The 24,973-nt window shown below is 46.6% G+C and overlaps 1 protein-coding gene across 5 annotated transcripts in view; it reads right to left on the reverse strand.

Annotated features, from left to right (window-relative positions):
- The window catches only part of LOC147717698 (E3 ubiquitin-protein ligase TRIM39-like), a 660,302-nt gene that overhangs the window by 254,447 nt on the left and 380,882 nt on the right, over positions 1–24,973 (reverse strand). Inside the window, exon 7 of one of the 5 annotated variants that reach the window (XM_086924487.1) lies at positions 22,548–22,561. The exons of the other annotated variants lie outside the window; for them this stretch is intronic. Coding sequence (XP_086780613.1) covers positions 22,548–22,561 — 14 coding nt within the window. The remainder of the gene's footprint in view (positions 1–22,547; positions 22,562–24,973) is intronic. 5 annotated transcript variants of the gene reach the window in all.

Consider the following 24,973-nt stretch of genomic DNA (forward strand, 5'->3'; position numbering starts at 1 on the left):
GAATCTTGAAATTCATTTTGGCCCCAAAAGTGAAGATATTACTTGAACACAGTAGTATGAATCACACAGTATTAGTGTGGGGAATTCATGATCGGTACCTTGTAGTGCCATTATCAGGGCTTTAAGCTCTGCTAGCTCCACTGTAAAGTCCCCAAGGGTCTGTGTGTGTGCTTTTTTCAGGAGGGAACTTTCCATCATGCATGCACCCCTTTACAATTGCGCATGCCGCGGAATACTGGTGTTGAATCCCTATGGAAGGATGAGCAGATCCATCGGTATAAATGTTGTATTCATATCGATCTAGAGGCACTATATCATTGGGCAGAGGCTATCTTGTTTGTACTGCAGGAGTGCTTATGTTTGTAGTGTAGAATCAAATCTGTCATGTACACCTGTTGCAGTGAGAGAGTTAGCCTATTAAAATCCATTTTGGATGTAATGCTTTGGCATTTGGAATGCTTGCTTAGTAACAGCCTATAAGGTCGGTACTGGGGTAATGACAATTATTCGCTTACCCTGAGCCAGTGCTCTCTCTCTCTCTCTCTCTCTCACTACAGCAGTCTGTACCACCGTGAGAATTTTCTCGGTAGGTGCAAAACGCATTTAGGCGGTGGTGTACAAATATGTTTTGTATGCAATGGGTACTGTATCAACTTAATGAAAAGTGATTTAGGTGTACCTGGTGGGGTCAGCAATTACGCGGATCACCAAGTTAGTTGTCTTTACACATCTGTGTTCAAATCTTTCAAAGCTATCATATCAGCTTGTACAGACGTAAAAGGTTTCCAGCGGCAGCCGGCTCAGATAAATGCAGTGAAGCGTGGTTGGGGCAGGGTGGGTTGGAGGAGGGGGAGTCGAAAGACGACAGAATAGGCATAATTCAATACATAAATAATGCCTATTCCATCCTTACCCCCCTACTATGCACTGCCCAAGTGCCGGCTGCCGCTGTATGTTTGTGTGTTTCTGTGTCCAATGGTTGATTGAAAAAACAGGTCAGATTAATATTATTAATAATATCCTTGAATTTGTAAAGCGCACAGCTACCTCCGAAGTGGTTTCCCAATGCTGGGGGCCCTCGGGAAAATTAAGCGAGCTAATGCCCAGAGTCACATGATGCTGGGCTGACCTGCCACCGGTGCCATTGTCCAACCGTGAACCCTGTGGTCCGGAGTCAGGCACCCTGGCCGCTGCGCCACACCTTAATCCTTTAAATGCGGCCGAAATGTTCCTGCAGTGCGGGAACAAGCGTTCACAAATCGGACGGCTCCTGGCCGTCCGACGCACATACCACCCGTGACACCGGACGGCCGGGGGCCGTCCAACGCATCCAAAGGGTTAAATTGTAGAATGATTTTACTCGTTCTGCACACTCCAAACTGTACGTTCTGCCAAAATTAAAAAATCCTAAAATGGATTGTAATCTTTTCAGAGATATTCAAGGTTGGAGCAGTGCACATTTTTCTAAAATTTGCTGCCAGGCTTTTGCCTTTTACTTGGCAACTCATCTCCCAGAAACAGGACATTAAGGTGCGCAATTTTGGATTTTTTACATTAGATTTGTAACCCAGGTGAGCAAACACAAGAATGGTGTGGTTCACCCTAGCCAAGTATTCCATTAATTCATTGTCAATCAGATAGATGCAATCTACATAGGATAACACCTCGTTATTACATTTTTCGAGTAAGTCTGTTACCCGGGCTGTTAGTATACCCTTGAGGTAAACTGCAAAATTGACGATGTGAACCTAGCGCCGAAAATGTGGTCAAATATATGCTTACAGGTGCTATATTCTGGCAGAAATATCCATTTGAGATGTCTAATGTTGTTTTGTATTTCTTCCGTACAATGTTATTCATTAGTGTGGCACTATGTGCATTTTGTACGGCATATGTGCATGTGGAAGCGTTCAGATGTCTTTAGTCGAACACTAGACGTTGTGAATTGACCAATTTCTTTACAGGAAATAAGGCATTATTCATGGACGAGATGACATTTTCAATCACAACCTGGTATTCAAGTTGTTCTAGAATGTCCCTGACTTGTTTTTTAGCTTCATGTTTTATTGTGTACTGTCTCAGGAGTTGACGAATTGATTTTAATAGGATGTAGTGATGAGGTGACTCATCATCCAACCCAACTTGACTGCGGTATAGTGCTGGTGATTGTGCTAATGCCCACTCCTGCACATATGAATGTTTATCTGATTCCAGAACTAGGTCAGAGAAAGCAGGTAAAATTACAGTTTCTCCCAGAGGGCATTCCATTACGAACTCAGGTAGCCAATCCTTTTCAGCCAAAAGAATGTTGTTACCGAATTTCAGGTTCTCCCAAAAGAAAGCCTTGATGTTCCTCGGTATGTCCCCCACCATTTGGAGTGTTATTTTATATAAACGATGCAGACACTTACCCTTGTATCATGTGCTTCGATCGTGATATGCTCATTCAGCGCTACTACCACCATATAATCCATCAAGTCCCAGTGAGCTATTGTGACTTCTTCTGTGCTGTCCAGCATCGTCAATGCCCACTCCCCGTTCAGAAGCAGAGTCCTCAGCAGTCTGGCCATGTCTCATTTTAATTACAGCAACCTTCTTCTTTTTGGCTTTATTTTTCTGTGCTATCCAGAATGGATTTTGCTCCCAACTGGTGGAAGCCTGTCTCATAACAGCATCCATCGTTTGAGGGGCGATACCTGTAGCAGCCAGTTGTTCTGCAGCCTGAGCCGTCCTTTAATAATTAGCTGTCAATGTGTTTGTTAGACCTGGCATCTTTTGGCATATTTCCCAGGTCTTTTTGCTTTCTGGCCTCATGTTTTTAATGGTACGTTGGACTTCGTTTCGTTGGTTTAGTGCCTCTGCGCACATTCTCTCTGCTGTTCAGTGTTCAAGTGCAAGTGCTCCTGGTGTAAATTGGGTTTATTGATTGGTGTTTCCATGTTTGGCTTATTTGATTTACTACTAAGTCCCTAGTACAGTGTACTGTGTGTGCCCACGGCCTGTAAATCAAATGTTGCTATTTGGCCTGAAGCACTGATTGTGCCATCCACTCAAGCAAACTTTCATAAGTGTCTCAGTCATGGCACTGCATTGCCTGCACAAATATCTTTACTACTATGTCGACCTGGCAAGTGCCCCTAACCTTCCCTTTTCTTACATGTAAGGCATCCCTCAGGTAGGCCCAAGGTACCCCCATGGGCAGGGTGCTGTGTATGTTTAAGACATGTCGTGGTTTGTGTGTTTAGCGTGTTTCCATGCAACTGGAACTATAGCAGAGGACATAGACAGATTTATAAGATAACAAAACAGGGGGAGGAGCTGAGGGAGGAATTTATTAAACTGATCAGGTTTGAGGGGAACAGCTGGGGATCCAGATTTCAGTTTATTGCAAATAGTGCACATGACTTCCTGGGAGGGCGCAGGAAGAGTGGATAGTGAGGGGGTGGTGCTAGGCTGAGATGGAGGGCCTATTTTGATCGCAGTGTGGGGAAAGGTTTTATATATATCCTCAACTTGTTTGATAAAAAAAGCAGCAAGTGCCTTGCATTACTGGTTGGAAGAGAGAGGGGTTGCCCTGAAGATTTAAGGTCCTTAAGTAAGTAGAAGATACATTTTGCCGGGTTACAGCTATTTTTAATTTTATCTGCAAAATAATCAGCTCTTTCTTTCTGAATGGACTTATGGTATTTTTTGATGGCCGCCTGATATTGTACTTTCAGGGTAGGATCATATTTTCGTCTCCAGGCCCATTCAAGGGCTTTGCACATTTTCCTGGCCTGAGCCAGATTATTATTGAACCAACGGCTCGACTGGGTTCTGCTGCTGTGAGATAGCTAGGCAGGGATAAGAGAATGCGTGAGCCAGTCAGACAGGATACTATCTGTTCTATCCGGGATGTCTGGAAGACTAGGTGCTTGACTAAGAAGAAGGTCATGAAAATGAGCAGCATCCAATTTATGCCCAGGGAGCTTTAGAATGGGCCTCTGTGGGACATCCTGGGGAGGACCTACTCCCTGTAGTGTCATGGATACCAGATAGTGGTTGGACCAGCTCATAGGGAGGGGTGAGATAAAAATGAGCAGCATCCAATTTATGCCCAGGGAGCTTTAGAATGGGCTTCTGTGGGAAATCCTGAGGAGGACCTACTCCCTGTAGTGTCATGGATACCAGATAGTGGTTGGGCCAGCTCATAGGGAGGGGCGAGCTAACTGTAAGGGCAGATAGATTGGGGAAAATAGGGTTCAAAAAATGGCCGGCCAAGTGTGTACTATTTAGGACGTTTTGCGTAAGTTGGAAGGCAGCAAGGTCCGCTAAAAAATTGCTAATCTTACTGTCTTGACTTGCTTGTAAATGCAGATTGAGGTTCTCAATAATGTTGAAATTGGCCGACCTGGTAGCTAATAGCCCAGACACAGTGATTAGAGCTTCCCTAAAATCTTTGGAGGGCCGTGGGGGGGCAGTAAATCAGGAGGCCAGACATAGAAAGGTTAGCGTTGATAGAGATTTTGAAAAGCGCACATTCACAGTCCATAATGATCTCCTTGGTCAGGGTGCAGGTAAAGCCAGTTTTAAAAACTATTGCAATGCCACCGCCCCGGTCCCCTGTGTTCAGTGTCCTAATAGCATATCCCTGGGTCAGGGCCAAACTGGGCTCTGCCTCCGTATTAGCAGTAAGCCATGTCTCAGTCAGGAACCGGATATCAGGCGCCTCATCCTGAATTAAGTCAAACACTTCAGCAAAGTGTTAAATGAGTGAGCTGCAGTTAAGACTGAGAAGCTTGATGGCGGGCGGGGAAGGGGGTATAGGAATATCGACTGCCAATGAGTTGAAACTACAGTGTGTGCAAATAAAAGGACCCACTAAAGGGACACACAGCTGACGTGCACATTGACTAATATAAGGTCTAATGGCAACTAGGTTGTTCCGCGAGTATGATCGTTTAAGGGGGGGTCGAATCTGCAGCATGTCTGTCGTCGTCCAGGAAAGGACAAGCGCAGACAGGCTTGCCTTAAGCGCCTGCTGCGGGCCCACACAAGCATGGTTTTATGGAGGCAGGGGAAACACATAGAATGCTGCCTGCCCACCCGGAAGAGCCTGGACCGGAAGTGGGGAAAACGTGCCTTCTGCTCTCCGCTCAATTGGCACTAACGCCACAGCGGACCAAACCAGGAGGCAGAGGAAGTTGCAGGTAAGAGAGATAGCTTGCAATAGTCAAACCAAATTCAAATAAGAGAATAAAACAATTTAAAAATGACGTGATTCTGTTCTAATATGCAAATAAGACAATTTAAAATGACCTGAGAGTGTTTTTGAATATCAAAGGATAGCAAGGACCTGCAGCAGGCAAGGCGGGAGTAGACTCTGCCATGTCTGGATGTGTGACCACCATGGCAGCCAGTAGGGGAGATCAGAAGGACCTAGAGCCTGATTCAGTAGACCAGGTGCCTACCAAGAGAAAGGGTAAGGGATGCAGAAAACCCACCTCTAAAGTTCACATGGTCCAGGAGGAGGCGGACATTGAGGGGGACTTCCCGGCACCTACAGGGGAGCAAGTGGCTGAACTGGGGAACATATCTGAACTGACCCGTTGGTAGCAAGAAGGGGGGTCCCACCAGGGAAGAATTCTGCAGAGAGTAGAAAGAATGCCCTTCTCTAAATGGTTTGAGGCAGCAGGCTGCAAACCAGGCAGCTGGTGATCAGTCTGGATAACACTGTATCTACTGGGAGAATGGTCCCCTGAACAGTGAGCCTGAGCCTAAGGTCACTGAGCCTGGGTCACCCTGTTTGCTGGTTGTTCCCCAGCACTTCAGGACCTTCCTACTGGGTATGGCTCATGGCGTGCCTTCCGCAGGACAATTGGGGCAGGACAAGACCTTTGACAAGATCGTCACCCACTTCTTTTGGTTCCAAATGGGAAGGCAGTCTGATGTGCATTGTAGGTCTTGCCAAACTTGCCAGGCAAGTGATAAGAGTTGGAGGAAGTGTAAGGCTCCTCTCCAACCTTTTCTGGATGTTGGCACCCCTTATGAGAGGGTGGGATTAGACATTGTACGGCCCCTGGACCCCAAGGCAGCCATAGGCAACAGGTACATCCTGCTCTTGGTGGTCCAAGTCACCCAGTACCAGGAGGCTATCTCTCTCAGGACAATGATGGCACCAGTGGTGGGCCTTGCATTGATTGGGATCTTTTCCCGCATGGGGTTCCCCAGAGAGGTGGTATCTGACCGGAGTACCAATTTCAAATCCAAGTATATGACATCCCTATGGGAGGAGTGTGGTGTCACTTAAAAGTTCACCACTCCTTACCACCCCCAGGGTAATGGTTTGGTGGAGCGATTCAACCAAATCTTTAAAGACATGATCAGGGGTCTAACTGAAGCTATGAGGCGTAAGTGGAACGTCCTCTTTCTATGCCTTCTCGCTGCTTATAGTAAAGTACCACATATGTCCTTATGATTTAGTCCCTTTGACCTACTGTATGGGCATCCAGTGAGAGGACCTCTCAATTTGGTGAAGGAAGGCTGGGAGACAGCGCCCAGGAAAACTCCCAGGGTGTATTGAGCTACATACTGGCCTTCAGGAACCAAACTTCACCCTTCAGGAAACTAGCTCAGACAAACCTAGAAGCCAGCCAGGAGAAAATGAAATGCTGGTACGACCAGAATGCTACTCTGGTAGAGTTTCAGCCAGCCTGAAAGTGTGGGTCATGGCCCCAGTAGAGCCTTGCCCTCTTCAGTGGACTGGGCCTTTTGAGCTGGTGGAGTGCAAAAGTGATATCACCTATATGCTGAATTTGCAGACTCCCAGTAACTCTTTGAGGGTCCTCCATGTGATATGTCTCAAATCTCACTTTAAGAGGTCTGAAGTAAGGATACTCTTGGCAACAGGTGATTGGGTGGAGGAGGAGAGTGAAGCTCTTCCTGACTTCCTGGTTACCAAGGAGCACGATGGGTCAAAGAAGGTGGGAACCTCTCCCCTACACTTACCCCAGAGCAGCAGAGTGACTGTCGCCAGGTGTTGTGGCAGTTTGCCACCCTGTTCTCCCTGACCCCAAGTGTCATGCATTGGTGTACCCATGACATGGACACTGGGGACTTACCTCCTGTGAAACACAACATTTACAGTCCGACCGACAGGGTCAGAGCCATCATCAAAGACGAGGTTTCTAAGATGTTGGTGTTAAGGGTGATAGAGCGCTCCAGTAGTCCTTGGGCCAGCCCAGTGGTCTTGGTCCCAAAGGCGGCTGCACCTGGTGCCACTCCTGAACTTTGGTTCTGCATGGACTACAGTGGGCTCAATGCTATCACAAGGACTGACACACAATCCATCCCCAGAGCTGATGAGCTCATAGATCAGTGGGGAGCTGCCAAATTCCTCAGCATGTTTGATTTAACACCTGGGTACTGGCAGATTGCCATAACTGATGGAGCCGAGGAGAGGTCTGCATTCTCAACACCAGAGGAATACTACCAGTTCTGGGTGATGCCCTTTGGTTTGAAGAATACCCTTGCTACCTTTCAGAGGTTGGTTAACCAGGTGTTGGCGGGACTGGAAGACTTCAATGCCGCCTACCTGGATGACATTGAAGTGTTCAATTCCAGCTGGGTGGATCCCTTGCACCACCTCTGGGAAGTGTTGAAGGATCTGCAGAGGGCAGGCCGCTGATCAAGGTCAACAAGTGCCAGTTTGGGCAGGGGTATGTGGTGTACTTAGGGCACCAGGCAGGAAGCAGCCAGGTGTTGCCCCTTCTTTTTTGTGTTTAAAAAAAAAAGTCAACGAGGGGGTAATAAACACAAGGCAAATAAGATACCCAGAGTTGGATACATACAGACATCTAACAAAAACACAATAATTATACACATAAAAGACAGGAAATAACACAAAAATGGAGAGAAGGATTAATGAATAAACTCATATACATCAGCTGAAGAGGATAGTCAAGTCATTCTAGACCACCCCTATATCGTAATACTTATACCACCTAGAATAAAAATCCCCAAATTGCAGTATATTTAGCTATAGAGCTAACACCTCTCGTCTTAGCCAGCGCATGTTCCATATCTAGCAGCCACCAGTCCATGACAGATAGGGGTTTTGATGATATCCACACCCTAGCTATAGTTAATCTAGCCGAAACTAGTAGAATAGCAAGCAAACTGTTACATTTAGAACTCACAGAACTGTATCAGGATTTCAACGATCAACAAAGGTATTTCCATCCCCAACTTCTGACGCAGAACATCCCAAACCTTATGGCAGAATGTTGTCATATCTGGGCATGTTATAAACATGTGTTTGATGTCAGAAGCATATAACTTACATCTTGGGCATTTTGTCAGTTCGCTATTAAACTATTATCCGATGACCATTTAGCTATTCTTTCTGGAGTATAGTGTAAGAGACATATCATGCGGTGTTGCTGCAGTTGCAGATTAGTAGAGTGTACAGCCTTGTCTATAATACTGAAAGCTTGTGCTATAGTGTCAACCGTTACCGGCATCTCCATCACCCTACTACAAGGATCAGCTAATCTCTCATAATCATCTGATCTGTGGCTACTTAGCCATTTATACACCCTGCTAATCAGAGATTTTGAATCTACTGCATACAGAAAATACCATATCTCGGAGTTGGTTAAGTTTATTAAATTTAAATCTTTTGAAAAGTAATCCTGAATCTGATAGTATTTAACAGCATATGATCTGGTAGTTTATGCTTCATCTTCAGTCTCTCAAACAGGACAAAGCCACTATAGTCATACAAATCCCCTAAACATGTAACTCCACATCTAGCCCATTTTTTACCCACAACATCGTGGAATATCTCCGGAGATCCAGAATTATGCCAAAGCGGAAACTTATTATGATAAGGAGAGATGTTGTCACTAAGCAGAATAGCATGCCAAATAAGTATATAGTCCTGTATAGTCTTGAACTTTACCCTTTTAAAATAGTTTGGGTCATTGACTCTATACAAAAACATATTGCTCTGCCTCCCAATATAAACTCATGACTGAAGATGGTGTTAGCATGATTGATAAAGCTACGTAAACGAATGAAGCAGGCTGACCAAAAGTATGTTTTAAAATCAGGAAACTCTAGACCCCCTTGACTAAAAGGAAGTTTCAGCTGATCTATTGCTCGTCTTGCCTTCTTGTATCCCCATATGAAACTACCTAGTATTCCATCTAGTCGTTTAAAAAATAAGTTTGGAACGCGTAACAGAGTAGAGAGAAAAAAAGAAAGAAATTTGGGCAGAATCTTCATTTTTGCCAATAATACCCATAGGCAACTTACGCCATTTCTTTTATTTTTTAGAGACTTTTTAACAGAGCGTCATAGTTTAAAGATAATATTCTGTCTACTTGTGCTTCTATCCTGACCCCCAGATAAGTAACAACTGAGCAGACTCCCTGCACCGGGGCAAGCAGTTTACGGTTAAGAAGAACTTGGGTCTTATTAACATTTAGTTTATAGCCTGAAATGAATCCAAACTCACCAGCTGCTTCTGTTATCGCCTTTAGTGCTTCTCCTTGTTCTGTTGAGAAAACCGATATATCATCTGCATATGCGATGACCTTGAGAGAGCTTGTCCCTGACATAAAAGCACTTATTTGAGGATTATTTTGCAATACCGAAATAAATGGCTCTACATAGAGAGCAAATAATAAAGGTGAAAGGGGACATCCCTAGTGAGTACCTTAGAGTACCGGGAAGGTTGACGACTGCAGGCCTGAATATGCTAGTTTAGCGCATGGCTTATCATATAGGGCTTGTATGTGCTTCATAAATTGACCCTGGACCCCAAAGGCTGAAAGTATAGCCCAAAGAAATGTCCCCCCTACTCGGTCAAAAGCTTTTTCTGCGTCTAGCAGTATCATACCGAGTGAGGTGGGTCTTATATTTGCCATATCAAAGGCGGTCACTGCCATGTTAACGTGAGTAGTGGGGTCTCTTCCTTGGATGCACCCATGTTGATGGGGGGAGACCAGACTAGACATTATTGGGGCTAGGCGATTCCCGAGAATTTTGGCATACATTTTTGTGTCAGCGTTTATACGTGAAATTGGCCGATATGACAGGCACTCTGCCACTGTTGTTTTTTTTAAGAAAAAAACAATTTGCGTCATGTGCCACGATTCAGGAGTTTTACCATTAGTTCCATCAAACTCTATTGCTTGACTAAATGGCATGAACAGAACATCTTTAAAATTTTTATAAAATTCCAAGGAATCGAATCTTCCCCCATTGCCTTGCCAGATGGTAAAACACCAATTGCTAATTCTATCTCATCGGTTGAGATGTCCTAATTAAGAGAATCAGATATCTCGTTCTCCATATTTATTAAAGAGCTATTCTGGATATAGCTAAAGATATCTTCCTGTTTTGGCTGGTTCGTTGGAGTATACAGCGTTTGATAATAAAGAACAAACTGTTCAAGTATCTGTTGTGGATGCTCGTACAAGATATCATTTAGCCCCTTAATTGCTTTTATATGAGCCTTGGCCTGATGATCTGCCCCTTTAAAGGCAAGAATCTTACCTTTTTTCTCCCCAAATTCGTATTGTGACAAGCGGTATTTACTGTATCTTGCCATGCTTTTCTCCCTGAATGTATTCTTCAGAGTTGAACGGAGATCGATTAAAGTTAACCCCAATTGTTCCATATCGTCAGTGCCCCTCAAAACTGCCTCTGCATTTCGGTCTTCTGCCACATGTATCGCTAATGTTGTCTCTTTAGTTGCATCTATTCGGTCTTTATTTTGCCGCCAAATATACTGTTGTGTGTACCCTTTAATAACAGCCTTACATGTGTCCCATACTACTATAGGAGAAGCTGATCCTATATTTTCCTTTAAAAAACTCAAGTTGACCCCTGATCTTAACCACATACTCCTGATCAGACAGTAGATACCTAGGAAACGAGAAAGATCTAGGTGCCTTATTCTCATCAAGAGTCTTAAATGTAAGAAGAATAGGGTTGTGGTCAGAGGTAACTTTCGGACACATTTCCATATCCGTCGACCATACAATTGGATCTTTAACCCAAGCCATGTCTATCCAAGAATATAAATAGTAAGTATAGCCTGGTATATTAGGATATAATGTTCTCCACACATCCCTAATAGCCTGTAGCCACCCTAGTTTCCCTATTGCAGTCCGTGTCCTCTGCATTCTATGAAATGCGCCCAGTCGTTTTGTGTCAATTCCATAGTCCATAACACAGTTAAAATCACCCACCACCACCCGTTCAGACTCCCAGTTCAACATTTCTACATTTATGACATCAAAGATAGTAGGGTCGTCTGTGTTAGGACCATACACTGCATAAAGGAAAATGCTACTTACCAGAATGCATCTGTTCTTGGCATGTAGGGCTGCAGAGTCACACACTAGTGCATAGATCGCCATCTGGCGGTGTGCCCTGATGATTACACTTTGTTGTTGTCTTGGAAGAGTCTTTGTTTGGTAGGTGACTTCTCCTGTAGAGCGTAGTGCGCATGGGCATCGACTCCATCCTCAGATTGTTTTTCACCATTGGGGGACTGATGGAGTTGTATGAGCACAGAAAAAAGAAGTCCATGTTTAGTGTATCTAATTAAGATGTTACTGGAACAGATATAGGTAGCCGGGGAGGCGGGTGGGTGTGTGTGATTCTGCAGCCCTACATACCAAGAACATATGCATACTGGTAAGTAGCATTTTTTGTTTGAGGCATATAGGCTGCAGATCACACACTAGTGCATTGATTGCATAGCAGTTCTCTCCCTTAGCGTCGACCACCAGTATCTGTTCCAGTAGTTTGAAATAATGTTTTGAGTACAGCCTGTCCCACACTAGCTTTTTGTTTTGCTTGCATATCTACACAGTAGTGTTTTGTGAATGTGTACGGTGTAGACCATGTAGCTGCTTTGCAGATATCATCTAATGGAATCTTTTCTAAAAATGCCATAGATGCCCATAGTTTACGGGTGGAATGAGCCCTAGAGGGAATGGATAGAGTGAGTTTTGCTTTTTGGTAACAAATTTGAATGCATTTGACAATCCACCTTGCAATCCCAGTTTCTGAAATGGGATTTCCTTTATGCGGAGGAGAAAAGGACACTAACAATTGTTTTGTTTTGCAAAATGGTTTTGTCCTATCAATATAATAGAGGAGAGCTCTTTTGACATCTAATGTATGTAAAGTTCTTTCAGCAACCGTCTGAGGTTGAGAGAAGAATACTGGCAACTCAATAGCTTGATTGAGGTAAAACGGTGAAATGACTTTTGGAAGGAATTTGTGGTTTGTTCTTAGAACCACTTTGTTGTGATGGAGTTGTAAGAATGGTTCTTGAATTGTTAATGCCTGGATCTCACTTACTCTTCTGAGTTAATAGCAATTAAAAAATCAGCTTTCCATTAAATGAACTGTAACTCACACTTATGCAAGGGTTCAAACAGAGGACCCATAAGTCTAGTGAGAACAATATTTAGATTCCATACAGGGGAGGGTGGTACCCTTGGAGGAATTATTCTTTTGAGTCCTTCCATGAATGCTTTAATGGCAGGTACTCTGAATAATGACGATTGCTGTCTGTTTTGAAGGTAAGCTGCTATAGCAGCAAGATGTAACCTGATTGAGGAGTATGCCAAACTACATCTTTGCAGGTGAAGGAGGTAACACATGATGTTTTGGATAGAAACATCTAGTGGGTTAATGTTGGTGTTTGTACAATACACAACAAACCTTTTCCACTTGGCTGCATAGCATGCTTTAGTGGTGGGACGTCTAGCTTCTTTTAGAACATTCATGCAATCAGGCGGAGATTGAGGTATCGAAATTCTAAGACCTCAGGAGCCAAATCGCTAGGTTGAGCTGCATTGGGTCTGGATGCATGATCTCTCCATGGTTCTGTGTTAGTAGGTGTGGAGAGAGTTTACATTTTTGGTGTGGTACTACTGAGAGCTCGAGTAGTGTGGTGTACCACGGTTGTCTTGCGCATGTTGGTGCAATAAGAATCAACGTGAGGGAGTGTTGCTGTAGCTTGCGCACCACTAACGGAATGAGTGGGAGAGGCCGAAAAGCGTACGCAAATTTGTCTGACCAACTCATCCATATCGCATTGCCTTTGGACAATGTGTGTGGATACCTGCCGGCGAAGCTTGGGCATTTGGAATTGAGGTGTGTGGCGAACAGATCTATCTCTGGTTGGCCCCACTTGTGAAAGAAAGTTTGAAGAACTTGAGGATGAAGTTCCCATTTGTGTATCTGTTGTCTTTGACGACTTAACAGATCAACTTGATTGTGAACTCCTGCTAGATGCTCTGCTAACAGAAAAATCTTTTGAGGAATGGCCCACCTCCATATGCTCTGCGCCAGTCGGGAGAGGTGTAAGGAGTGTGTTCCTCATATTGTCGGTGCGGACTAATACAGCCTTGCCTGATAGGTAATGTTGAAATGTCTTTAGTGCTAGAAAAATGGCTAGCAACTCCAGATGATTTATGTGAAGTAGCTTTTGTTGTGGTGTCCATGTGCCCTGTACGGTGTGCTCTTCTAAATTTGCTCCCCAGCCTGTGAGAGATGCGTCTGTGGTTAACACCACCTGTGAAACTAGCTCTAAGAACAGTCGGCCCTTTGAAAGGTTCTTGGTGTTCCACCACTGCAGAGAGCGATGTATCCAGTCGTCTACCACCACCAGATTTGTTAGTTGTTGTTAAGCCTGGTCCCATTGGCTTGCCAAGAACTCTTGCAGGGGGCGCATTTGAAGTCTGGCGTTTGGCACTATGAAGATGCAAGATGCCATCATTCCGATTAATAATTGCATGAACACTCAAGCTGGTAGTGAGTGTTGTGGCTGGAATTTATGTATAAGAGCTTGCATACGTTGTATCCTCACTGGTATGCAATAGCTTTGGAGGTATCTATTGTGGCACCCAGATACTGTTGAGACAGGGATGGTTGGAGATGTGACTTCTTTTGATTTACAGTGAAGCCGAGCTTGTGTAGTAGGCAGATGATGTGATGCATGTGCTGCAGGCACTGTTGGTATGACTTGGATTTTATTAGCCAGTCATCATGGTATGGGAAGACATACCATGAGGACTTCTCAAGTGTGTTGCTACTACTGCTAGACACTTTGTGAAAACTCGAGGTGGTGTAGTTACTCCGAAAGGGAGTATCTTGAACTGGTAATGCTGACCTTCTAGTATGAAACAAAAGTACTTTCTGTGAGCTTGGTGAATGGGAATGTGGAAGTAGGCGTCCTTGAGATCTAGGGTGGCAAAGAAGTCGCCTTGTTTTAGCAGAGGAAGGACCTGCTGTAATGTGACCATATGGAAGTGGTCGGACTGTATGTAAAGATTTAGGGGTCTCAAGTCTAGTATAGGTCTGAGGGAGCCGTCCTTTATGGAAATAAGCAAATATAGGGAATAAACTCCTGTGTTTTGATGGTGTACTGGGACTGGTTCTGTTGCATTTTTCTGTAGTAGAGAGGCAACCTCTTGTTTTAGGAGCGCGAAATGCTCCTGTGACATGGGACGCTGTCTGGGTGATATTGTTGGAGGAGTGAAAGTGAGTTCCAGGCAATAACCTGACTTAATTATTTGTCTCACCCACCTGTCTGTGGTGATGGAGTTCCGGACAGGAAGGAACTGTTGCAAACTCCCCTGACAGGAGTGGAATGGTCTGGAGGGAGGGGAGGGAAGTCACTGCTTAGTAGTGGAGGCATTGTGGTTGTTGTTGCCTTTGCCTCTTCCCTTAGTGTTGTTACCTCTATATCCTCCTCTGTAATAACCTCTATTGGCCGAGGATTGGGTGGTGCCTTGTAAGAAGAGGAGGTGTTGTCTGTTTGAAAACCTTTGGAGGCTCCCCAGTAAGAGGAGCGACGAAAGGACGCTCGGGGAGTTTGAATTTGTAAAGCTCCCATGGATTTCGCTGTATCAGTATCTTTTTTCATTTTCTCTAGTGCATTATCAACTGTAGGGCCAAAAAGATATTGTTGGTCAAAAGGTTGATTAAGGATACTAGTCTGTAGCTCTGGTTTGAACCCAGAGATGCGCAACCAGGCATGTCTATGTAAAAGTACACCTTTATTTATTGCTCTTGAGGTGGTGTCAGCAGTATCCAAAGCACAACGGATTGAGGTATTGGTAATGACTTTGCCTTCTTGTATTAAGTCAGACGCCCTGTCCTTATATTTGTCTGGCAAATGTTGCATAAGTGTTTCTAACTCATCATAATGAGCTCGGTCATATCTTGCTAACAGGGCTTGAGTGTTAGCAATTCTCCAGACATTGGCTGCTTGTGAGATGGTGCATTTGCCTGAAGCATCTAAGATTTTGGACTCCTTATCAGGGGGTAGAGCATCCCCTGTTGTCTGCGAGTTAGCTCTTTTCCTAGTGTTTAAGACTACTAATGAGTCTAATGGCAACTGGCCTTTGATGTATGCTGGGTCAGTTGGACCTCAGTATACTTTTTTTCTAGTCTGGGATTAATAACTCTGGCTCTGACGGGGTCTTTGAATACGTCTGGAGCATGTTTTACTACTCCCTTAAGCATTGGTAATGTGGTTGTGGTCTTACGTGATGGTAGTAATGTATCCATAAGGAAGTCTTCATCTACTGGATCAGTGTGTAGATCTACCCCTTGAAAGGTGGTTGCCCTGTCAATGAGTTGCGTAAACCCTATACTGTCATCTGGAGGAGATGGCCTAGAGGGGTATGCATCATCTTGTGGCAGATCTGGAGCATCTGCAACATTATAATCTTTCCATGGATCATCTGACGGGCCAGGGATTTTGTCTGGGTCATCTGTGTCCCCTATGGATTGCTCTTCTTCTACCCCCTCTGAATAACTATCCTCATCAACCGCTGCTGGAGCTGGGCTGTGCGTGGTGGATGGTGAGTGTACAGGGGAAATGTCCAAATCTGGTAGTTCTGGCAGTGGTGAAGGAATTCTTATGGGAGAAGTTTGAGCATGTTTCCTGAGAGGAACTGGAGGTGTTTTGGGAGGGTCCAGCTTCCTCTTCCAGAGGCACTGTAATTATGGGCCCGATGTAGGTAAATGCCATTTACCGATTTTAAAATACCGAATCCTACCGATTCGGTATTTCAAATCGGTAAATGGTATGTAGGTCCCAACATCTGGATTCGTTACCGAATCCTTAACAATTCTATAATTACCGATTCGGTAAATACCGAATCGGTAATGCCCATTCATTCCTATGGGCTTTGAAGCCCATAGGAATGATTAGGCATTACCGATTCGGTATTTACCGAATCGGTAATTAAAGAATTCACAAGGGTGCAGGGGGTGTCACTTTGACACCCTCTGGCACCCCCAAAACAGGCACAGGTGCCATGTGGCAGGCATACCTGCCCTAAGGGCAGGTCTTCCTGTCACATGACATAGGTGTGCATGCACACATGTGCATGCACAACGGAATCGGTATTTTACCATGGATTTGTATTCCATGGTAAAATACCGATTCTGTAAGCCATGTGCAGAAGGTACATTGCCTACCTACATAGCATTTTCGGTAATTTTACCGAATCGGTAAATATTATCGAATCGGTAATTATTTTACCGATTCGGTACATATTACCGAATTGGTACATTTACCGATTCGGTAATGATACCGATTCGGTAAAATTACCGAAAATGTGCCCCTACATCTCGGTAGCCCTTTACCGATCGGAAACGGCCAAAAATCGGTATTTTCGCCCGTTTCCGACCGGTAAAGGGCTACCTACATCGGGCCCTTTATGTCCAGTTTTTGGATGAATAAGAAGTCTTTTGTTTTGGATCTGGGCGGAAATGCTCTTCTGTGGAACCATCCTTTCTCGGTACTGACTTGTCTTGTTTGGGGTTGAGTTGTTTAGAAGGTTGTACAGCCTCTACTACACTCTTTAGATCGGTTTTTGGTTTCGGTTCCGAAGACTTCTTGGTGTCATGTCTCTTATTCGGTTCGGATGTTTTCGGATCCGGGGTTTTTGGTTCCGAAGCCCGTTTCGGGATGACAACTTTAGGTGCAGAAGTGTGTTTTGGTGCCAAAGTGGGCTTTGGTTTGATTTTTTTCGGTACCGGAGTTGTCTTCGGTTCGATAGTCCTGGGAATCTTCCGTGCTGAGCTTGTTTTCGGCTCGACCGATTTTGGTACCGAGGGTTGCTTCGGTGCCGGAGCTAGTTTGGGTTTAAGGACCTTTTGCTTGTCGGGACTGACAGGATGACTCGAGCTCGAGTCGCCTAGAGGCTTTTATGGATTCTTTGTTGCTGAGCTGGAAGGCGGGGCGCCAGAGGTTTTTGGTCGGTGTGCCCCGAAGGCGGAGGTGGAACCGAATGGGGGTGTGAACAGGGTCAACGCTTGTGCTCACGACCTGTTGACCAGCTGGAAGAAAATCACCATCGTCTGATCCTTCGGCTGAATCCTCTGCTTTGGAAGTGATGTCGTCCTGCTGTTGTTCTTCCGGCTCTAGATAGATTGAAGCCTCGTCTATGAGGAGATCTGGTGTCGATGATGAAGACTGCGCCATGATGCTTCAAACTCGACGGTCTCTGATCGTTTTCTTGGACCGTAACGAAACACAGGCCTGGCAATCTCGGCTCTCCTGCTCTGGGGACAAGCACAAATTGCACACCTCATGTAGATCAGTGTGGAGAAATTTGTGTCCACACTGAGGGCACTTCTTGAAGGGTGTTCTCTCCATGAGCCAAAGGCCCAATGGCGCAGTTGGGCCCGACGGCCCCGAGGAGCATTGGAATCGAGAAGCGCAAGCCTTTCTTCGACGCGGATAACATAAATCACGATCGAAGACGTGGCCGATGGTATGATGTCTGACTGAAAGTCGAAAAGAGATCAGTAACGGGACCAATTGATAACACATCCGAGCCCGATGGCGGAAAAAAACAATCTGAAGATGGAGTCTATGTCCATGCGCACTATGCTCTATAGGAGGAGTCACCTACCAAACAAAGACTCTTCCAAGACAACAACAAAGTGTTATCATCCGGGCCCACCACCAGATGGTGATCTATGTACTAGTGTGTGATCTGCAGCCCAAATGCCTCGAACATACATATTTCCTTCCTTTTATCAGCATCTGTGTCATAGCCCACCTCCCACTTTTATCTGACATTATCGTGCAGGTTACCCCGTAAAACGTTTGTGTTTTAATATGGAGACCCCCCGTATAGAGACGCTTTGTTCTGTACACACTATCACTTCGAAGCCTAATTGCTTTAGCAATCCATGATCCCTATAAGAAAGATGCGTTTCCATTAACATAACTATTTGGGGGTTATACTTTTTTAATTCTTCTGCTACTAATTGCCTCTTAATCTTACTATTCAATCCAGCCACATTCCATGCTAAACACTTAAGCAAATCCATATAAAAAATACTACTCTACTAACTATAGCTTCTAGTTTAATTAATTTAATACTGTTTTCGCCTGCCTTATTAACCTTTTTATCCCCTATTACCCTCCCATTTACTTTTCCCTTTTTCGCCCTCTCCCACAACCACCCACAGCCCTTACCTCTAGTGGAGGCTGCCCCCCCCCCCTACACCTAGAAGGAGGAAACATCCTCTTTCAATGCTGCAGTTGGATTTGGCAGCAGACTGAGACTCCAGTCTCCACAGTGACTCCCGAGGCTAAACTTCCCGACATCAGTTTTGAATTTGAACTAACGAGAGAATAAGAAAAAAAGAAAAGCAAGAAAAAAACGATATAGAGGAAGAAATTTTACCATAACCATCCCTCAACATAAGCATAAATAAGACCTAGCCCCTTATCCTTATACTGCCCCCCCTTTCTGCCATCTGCGGAGTGCTTCTTTCACTTCCATTTCAGATACAAAGAAATATGATTTCCCCTCCCGTACTGCCTTCAGACGTGCCAGTTCCTGCAGATACACTTGTACCCCAGTAGTTTTTAATGGGTCAATCAATTGTCTAAGCTGCCAACGCCTGTCCAAAATCCGAACGAAAGAAAAAAGAAAATGATTCAACTGAAACAGGTGCTCTAGGTCTAGCCTTCAAAGAGACAGCTTGTCGGAGCAAAAATTAACAAAATAAATAAGAAAAGGGCGTGGATAGCGAGCATCCTGCCTACGATGTACCAATGGCAGTCTGTGGGCTCTTTGTATCTGGCAATTCCAGTCCCAGTCTCCCAGGTCCGGAAAAAGCCTTCTGCAATAATTGTACAACAAAGGCCCTAGGGTCTGACCATTCTTGCCCTTCCGGAATGCCAAACAATTTTAGATTTTGTCTCCTCTGCCGATTTTCCGAATCCTCAATTTTATTTTTTTATTTTTTTTTAAGACCTTTATTTAGCAGAGCACAACATACAATATTCCCGCCTACAACCCAGCGGGCCGGCCAAACAATCAGAGCATCGTTATTACCAGAACATGAAAGACACAGCCCCTGTGCCGTCAACTCGGGCGTACAGCGGCATTTTAAAGTGCTTGTGCTTGCAATCATGAGGTATTAGGCAGGATGATGAAGGTCCATTTTTAGTTTAGTGCATAGAATAACGGCAACAGTTTCTAAATTTCTTTTTTATAAAAAGGGGAAAACAAACAAAGAACAAGCTCCCCCTTAACTTGGTCGTTAAGTTACTTCACAGTTAGGTACAGTGCAGTTCCGGTGCTTGAGCAATGTCCAATCTCATTTAAGTGCTTAGAGTCAGTGAGTAAGAAGATGCATTATATGTCCAGCGAGCTAGTCTGCATGGTCGGAGGAGGCTCGCAGATGTTACCCCTGTAGTCGTTCCACCTGGACCAGACTTCCACCCATTTACGGGGACAACCTCTAGTTACATACACTGTCTTCTCCTGTAACATACACCAGTCCATGTCGCATTGCCAATCTCTCAGCCTCGGTGGGTTAGGATCACCCCACAATCTAGCAATATTTCTTTTTGCCACCATTTGCCCAAGCGTTACCCAGAGTTTCCCTTTAGGCGATAAGTCAGTGGGTTCCCAGATGTTAAGAAGACATCTCTTGGCCTCTAGACGAATTTCCACCTCCCACACCTCTTGCATGCAGTGCACCACCCTCCTCCAGTACTTTTGCACTTTTTGACATCCCCACAGTATATGAAAAAAGGTACCTGTTGCCCTACATCCCCTCCTGCATAGCCCGTCCCCCCCTCTTCCCATAAGTTGCAGCCTCGTACAAGAAATATAAATTCTATGCAGTATTTTCAGTTGAATTAGGCGCATTCGGGCCGATATCGCCACCTCGCGAGGCGAGGCAAGAGCATACATCCATTCTTCCTCGTCAATTTCCAACCCATCCGCCATCCATTTCTCTTTCAAGGGTAGGAGCAGGTCGGGGGGATTATTAATCAATTTTTTGTACGTGAGAGATATGGCGTGTTCTGGCATATGGCCATCTAGTAGTCTATCTTCAAGAGGGGAGATTTGTGGCAGTTTAGTGTGGGGTGGAATGTTCGTCTGAAGGGAGTGCCTCACCTGCAGATATCTGAAGTGTTCGGTGGGTGCCAGCTCGTACGTGTCCTGCAGATGAGCAAATGTGTGAATACCTTCAGGACCCCAGATGTCTTTTATTTGCGAGATCCCAATCAGGTCCCATTCCCGGAACCCTTTTGAGCGGCCCAAGTTGCCTAGTTTTTCAGAGGCCCAGAGAGGTGTAGCCATGGTGAGGACCCCGGACCATCCCAGCTTTTTCTGAGCTATGTGCCAAATCTGTACTGAGTGTTGTGTAGGCCCAGTGAGGTGATGTTTGCCCACCTTAGAGTAGAGTGCGGTTTCATAGTTCCCCCCAGGGAACAGCCATCTGTCCATCCCGTAGGCCGGATCATTCCCATCCCCGTATGTCCCTTGATTAATGGCTGCGAGATGGGCCGCCCAGTAGTACTTACGGATGTCGGGGAGGGCTATGCCACCGTCATACCATCCCAGTGTGAGTTTGGATAACGCAATGCGTGGGGCGCCTGCCCACAGGAGGTCACGTTGAGCCGCCTCGATTGCTGTGAAGTAGGCATTGGGCACCAGGTCAGGGTAGTTTTGGAGAGCGTAAAGGAACCTTGGCAGCGCCATCATTTTAAATAAGGCAGCGCGGCCCAATAGTGACAAAGGCAGGGTCTGCCAGGACTTTGCCTCTCTCTGGAGCCGTCTGAGGGGTGGTTGAAGGTTACGCTCATAGGACCTGGCCTTATCCTTCGTGATGAACACCCCCAGGTATGTGAAGCCATCCTCCACTACTGTGATGGGACAGGTGTCGGGGAGCCTGGGGGGGTTCCCGCGTAGTACGTACAGAGACGATTTGCCCCAGTTGATCCGGAAGCCGGAATTACGACCAAAGCTTGCGAAGATGTCCAGTGCAGCAAGTATCGACCTACGCGGCTTGGAGAGGTATAGCAGTATATCATCTGCGTAGAGGGATATTTTGTCTTCCCATCCCTCCGCCCACTCTATCCCTCTCAGGTAGACGTCTTGTCTGATCCACGCTGCCAACGGTTCCAAGGAAAGGGCGAACAAGAGGGGAGAAAGGGGGCAGCCCTGCCTAGTACCTCGTTCTAGCGGGAAGACCTCTGACACCTTGTTGTTCACCAGCACCTGTGCCAGTGGTTCCGAATAGAGAAGACGGACCCAGGCTATAAATTGGGGTCCGAAGCCCAGTTTGCGTAGGACAGCGAACATGTAGGGCCACTCTAGGGTGTCAAACGCCATGGTGGCGTCCAGGGAGACCACGACAGCGTCCTCCTGTAGTTTATGGCGTTGCCCGATCACCCCGTGTAGGCGTCTAATATTAAGGGCTGTGTTGCGGTGAGGCATAAAGCCCGACTGGTCCGGATGTACCAGTGTACTTAGTACCGGCTTAAGCCTATTGGCAAGTGTTTTTGCCAGAATTTTGGGCTCAGCGTTAAGGAGGGAGATTGGCCTATAGGAGGCACAGGATTCCCTAGGCTTCCCTTCTTTTGGGATCGCCACTATAGTAGCTACTCGCTGGTCACGCGGCAGTATTCCCGCTTTCCTGCTGGCGTCGAACATGGACTTAAGGTGTTTACTAATAATATCAGATTTGAGCTTGTACACCTCTATTGGGAGGCCGTTCGGGCCCAGAGCTTTCCCTGGACGGAGGTCCACTATTGCACGCTGTATCTCGGCCTCCGTAAGTGGGCTGTCGATGGTCTCCCGATCGTCTTCCGACAGGCATGGCATTCGTATATCGGCAAGGAGGGCTATAGAGTCCTCCTCTGGACGGTCAGACTCTCGCGTATAGACCTGTTTGTAGTGTTTAGCAAATTCGTTCACTATGTCTCGAGGCTCTGTAAGAACCATCCCAGACAACGTGTGTATTATCGGCACTACCTTTCCGGCCTGCTGCTTTTTGTCTAGCCACGCTATGAGTTTCCCGGCTTTATCGCCCTGGTCGTACAACCTACCCATCTTATGTCTCGCCGCCGTCTGGGCCTCTTGAGAGACCAGTGCTCTGTATCCTGCCAACTTGATCTGCAACTTATGGCGAACCGTACTGGCCCCGTTTTCGAGTGCCTCCGCCTCAAGTTCCGCGAGATCCGCCTCAACTGTCGTGACCTGGTAGCGCTTCTCTCGTCGCTTACCCGCGATGGCAGACAGCGCCTCCCCCCTGATCACAGTTTTAAACGCCTCCCACACAGTGACAGGGGAGTTCACTGATCCTACATTGCGCTCAAAATACTGGGAAATGGAGGTGTCAAGTTTTTTTCGTGTGTCTCCGCTTTTCAAGTGCCAGGGGTTTATCGGCGCCACGCAACCCTCTCGCTTGGTTCCGAATATAATGTGGGTAGTGACCGGAGAGTGGTCCGAAATTCCCCGAGGTAAGAGTACAGCATCTTGCACTGTAGTGTTTTGCTGCATCAGGGTGAGGATGTAGTCGAGGCGTGAGAAGGAGTGATGTGGCCCAGAGAAGAAGGTGTACTGGCTATCTGTGGGATGAAGAAGGCGCCAAACGTCCGTGAGTCCGAAGGCCTCAAGAAAGTCAGCTAGCCATTTTTGTCCTTGGGGCAGGTCTCTAGGGGGTCGCCTGTCCAGGGTCCCTGAGACCACTGAATTAAAATCTCCGCCTAAAACCAGTTGACCATCGGGAAGGGAGAGTAGCAATTTGCCCAAGTCTGTGTAGGCTCGAGCCTGCAGTCCAGGCGGGACATAGGCCGACAGAAGGTTCAATGTGTACCCCTCCCATCGTCCTGAGACCGCCGCGAAGCGGCCCTGCGGGTCGGATTCGATCCGGTCTATATGTAGGGGCAGGGAGCGGTGTAGAAGGATTCCCACCCCCGTGAGCCTGAGGTGAAGCCGGAGTGCGCTGCTAGAGTGTAGCCCCATCTGTTGAGGGCCTGGCATGCATTACCCATCAGATGGGTTTCCTGTAGCATTACCACGTCCGGCCGGTGCCTTTTAATGAACTGTAAGACTATAGTGCGTTTAAGTCTATCCCCCAATCCATTCACATTCCAGCTCATGATTTTCAGACTTTTTTCCCATCTCTTAGCCATATCCATTACTCTGCAAGAGTTCATAACTCAGCACCCCTGAACTGTCATAGACTACGTGAACATATACTTTGTACGACCATAACAAACCGCAACCTCCCCACCCCTCCCCGGATCCCACCCCGCATGCGTGATCAATGCAATCATTTAAGGTTCCGTCAACAAGCGACTCCATCCTCTCCCCCCCCCATCTGTCCCCAACATCCCACCCTCCTCTGCAAAAAGCAAACCCCCCCTCCCTGCTCCCTGCTCCGTGGGTTCCAAACTACCCACCACCCCAATTAGCAGAGCGCCTGTCGCCCAACCCTACCCCGGTGAAAGCCCACCGAGGAAACTTTACTTGGGAAAAGTGCAGGCCAGCCCCGTCCCGGCCGCCCTCCCGTGGTGTCCCAGTTCAATCGGTCCCTCAGGCCGGGAGTGCATCAGGTAAACAGTGAGCCCGGCTCACATACCCCGGGTTAGCAGACATGCTGACCCCTCGGAGCAACCAAGTCTTACAATAAACACACTTTATACATTACTGTTTGACGGCTTCTAGTCAAGTGTTCATGTCCTCATCTCGCTGTGTTGTCTCTGGGTGAGTCCCAGCGGGGACTGTTCGATCTCGAACGCCAGGACCGTTGGCTCTGCTCGGCATCGCCCGCTCCCTCCGCTGCCGACCCCGGGGAGGGGTGTCCTGTGTCTCGCCATTGTCCGCCGTCCCTCAGAGGGGGGTCCTCAATCCGCGCCGTGTCAAGCCACTCCTGAGCCGCCGCAGGCGAAGTGAAGAAGTGGGATCTGCCGCCGTGTACGATCTTCAGTTTAGCGGGAAAAAACATCATGTATCGAATTCCGCGTTCTCGTAGCGCTGCCTTGATCCCTTGGAAGGAGCGCCTCTCCTGCTGAACCTGGAGCGTGAAATCCGGGAAGAAGCGGACCGTGGCCCCCTCGTACTGTAGATCACCATGTTGTCTGGCCGCCTGAAGAATCGCGTCCCGGTCTCGATAGTTAAGGATCTTAGCAATAATTGTACGTGGTAAGGCCCCTGGTTTGGGTTTCGGGATCGGGGCCCTGTGAGCCCGCTCGACAGTGAAGAACTTCGACAGTCTCTTGGGTTTTAAGTGGCGGAGTATCAAATCTTCCAGAAAGAGTTCCATACTATCTCCCTCAAGTCCTTCCGCCACACCTACCACGCGTATGTTGCTCCTCCGAGCCCTACCTTCCTGGTCATCAAGCCGTAGGGCCATCAGTCGATGTTGGTGTACCAGCTCGTTGACCCTGCCCTCAAGCCGCTTCTCCGACTCCTGGAGGGCCTTAATGTCCACTTCATTGGTTTTGGAGCGGTCAGTTGTTTTCCCCAAGTCGGTCCGGAGTAGGTTCACCTCAATCGTGACCTTGTCCATCTTTGTCTCAAGGCTGGTGCCGAGGGTCTGGATTGCCGCCATTATGGACGTAAGGGAGGGCTCCGCCTGGCTCGTGCCTTCCTTCGTCGCCCCTCCGGGCTGTGTTGGC

This window comes from Lissotriton vulgaris, chromosome 5 (genome assembly GCF_964263255.1).
Source record: "Lissotriton vulgaris chromosome 5, aLisVul1.2, whole genome shotgun sequence".
Taxonomy (NCBI): Eukaryota; Metazoa; Chordata; class Amphibia; order Caudata; family Salamandridae; genus Lissotriton; species Lissotriton vulgaris.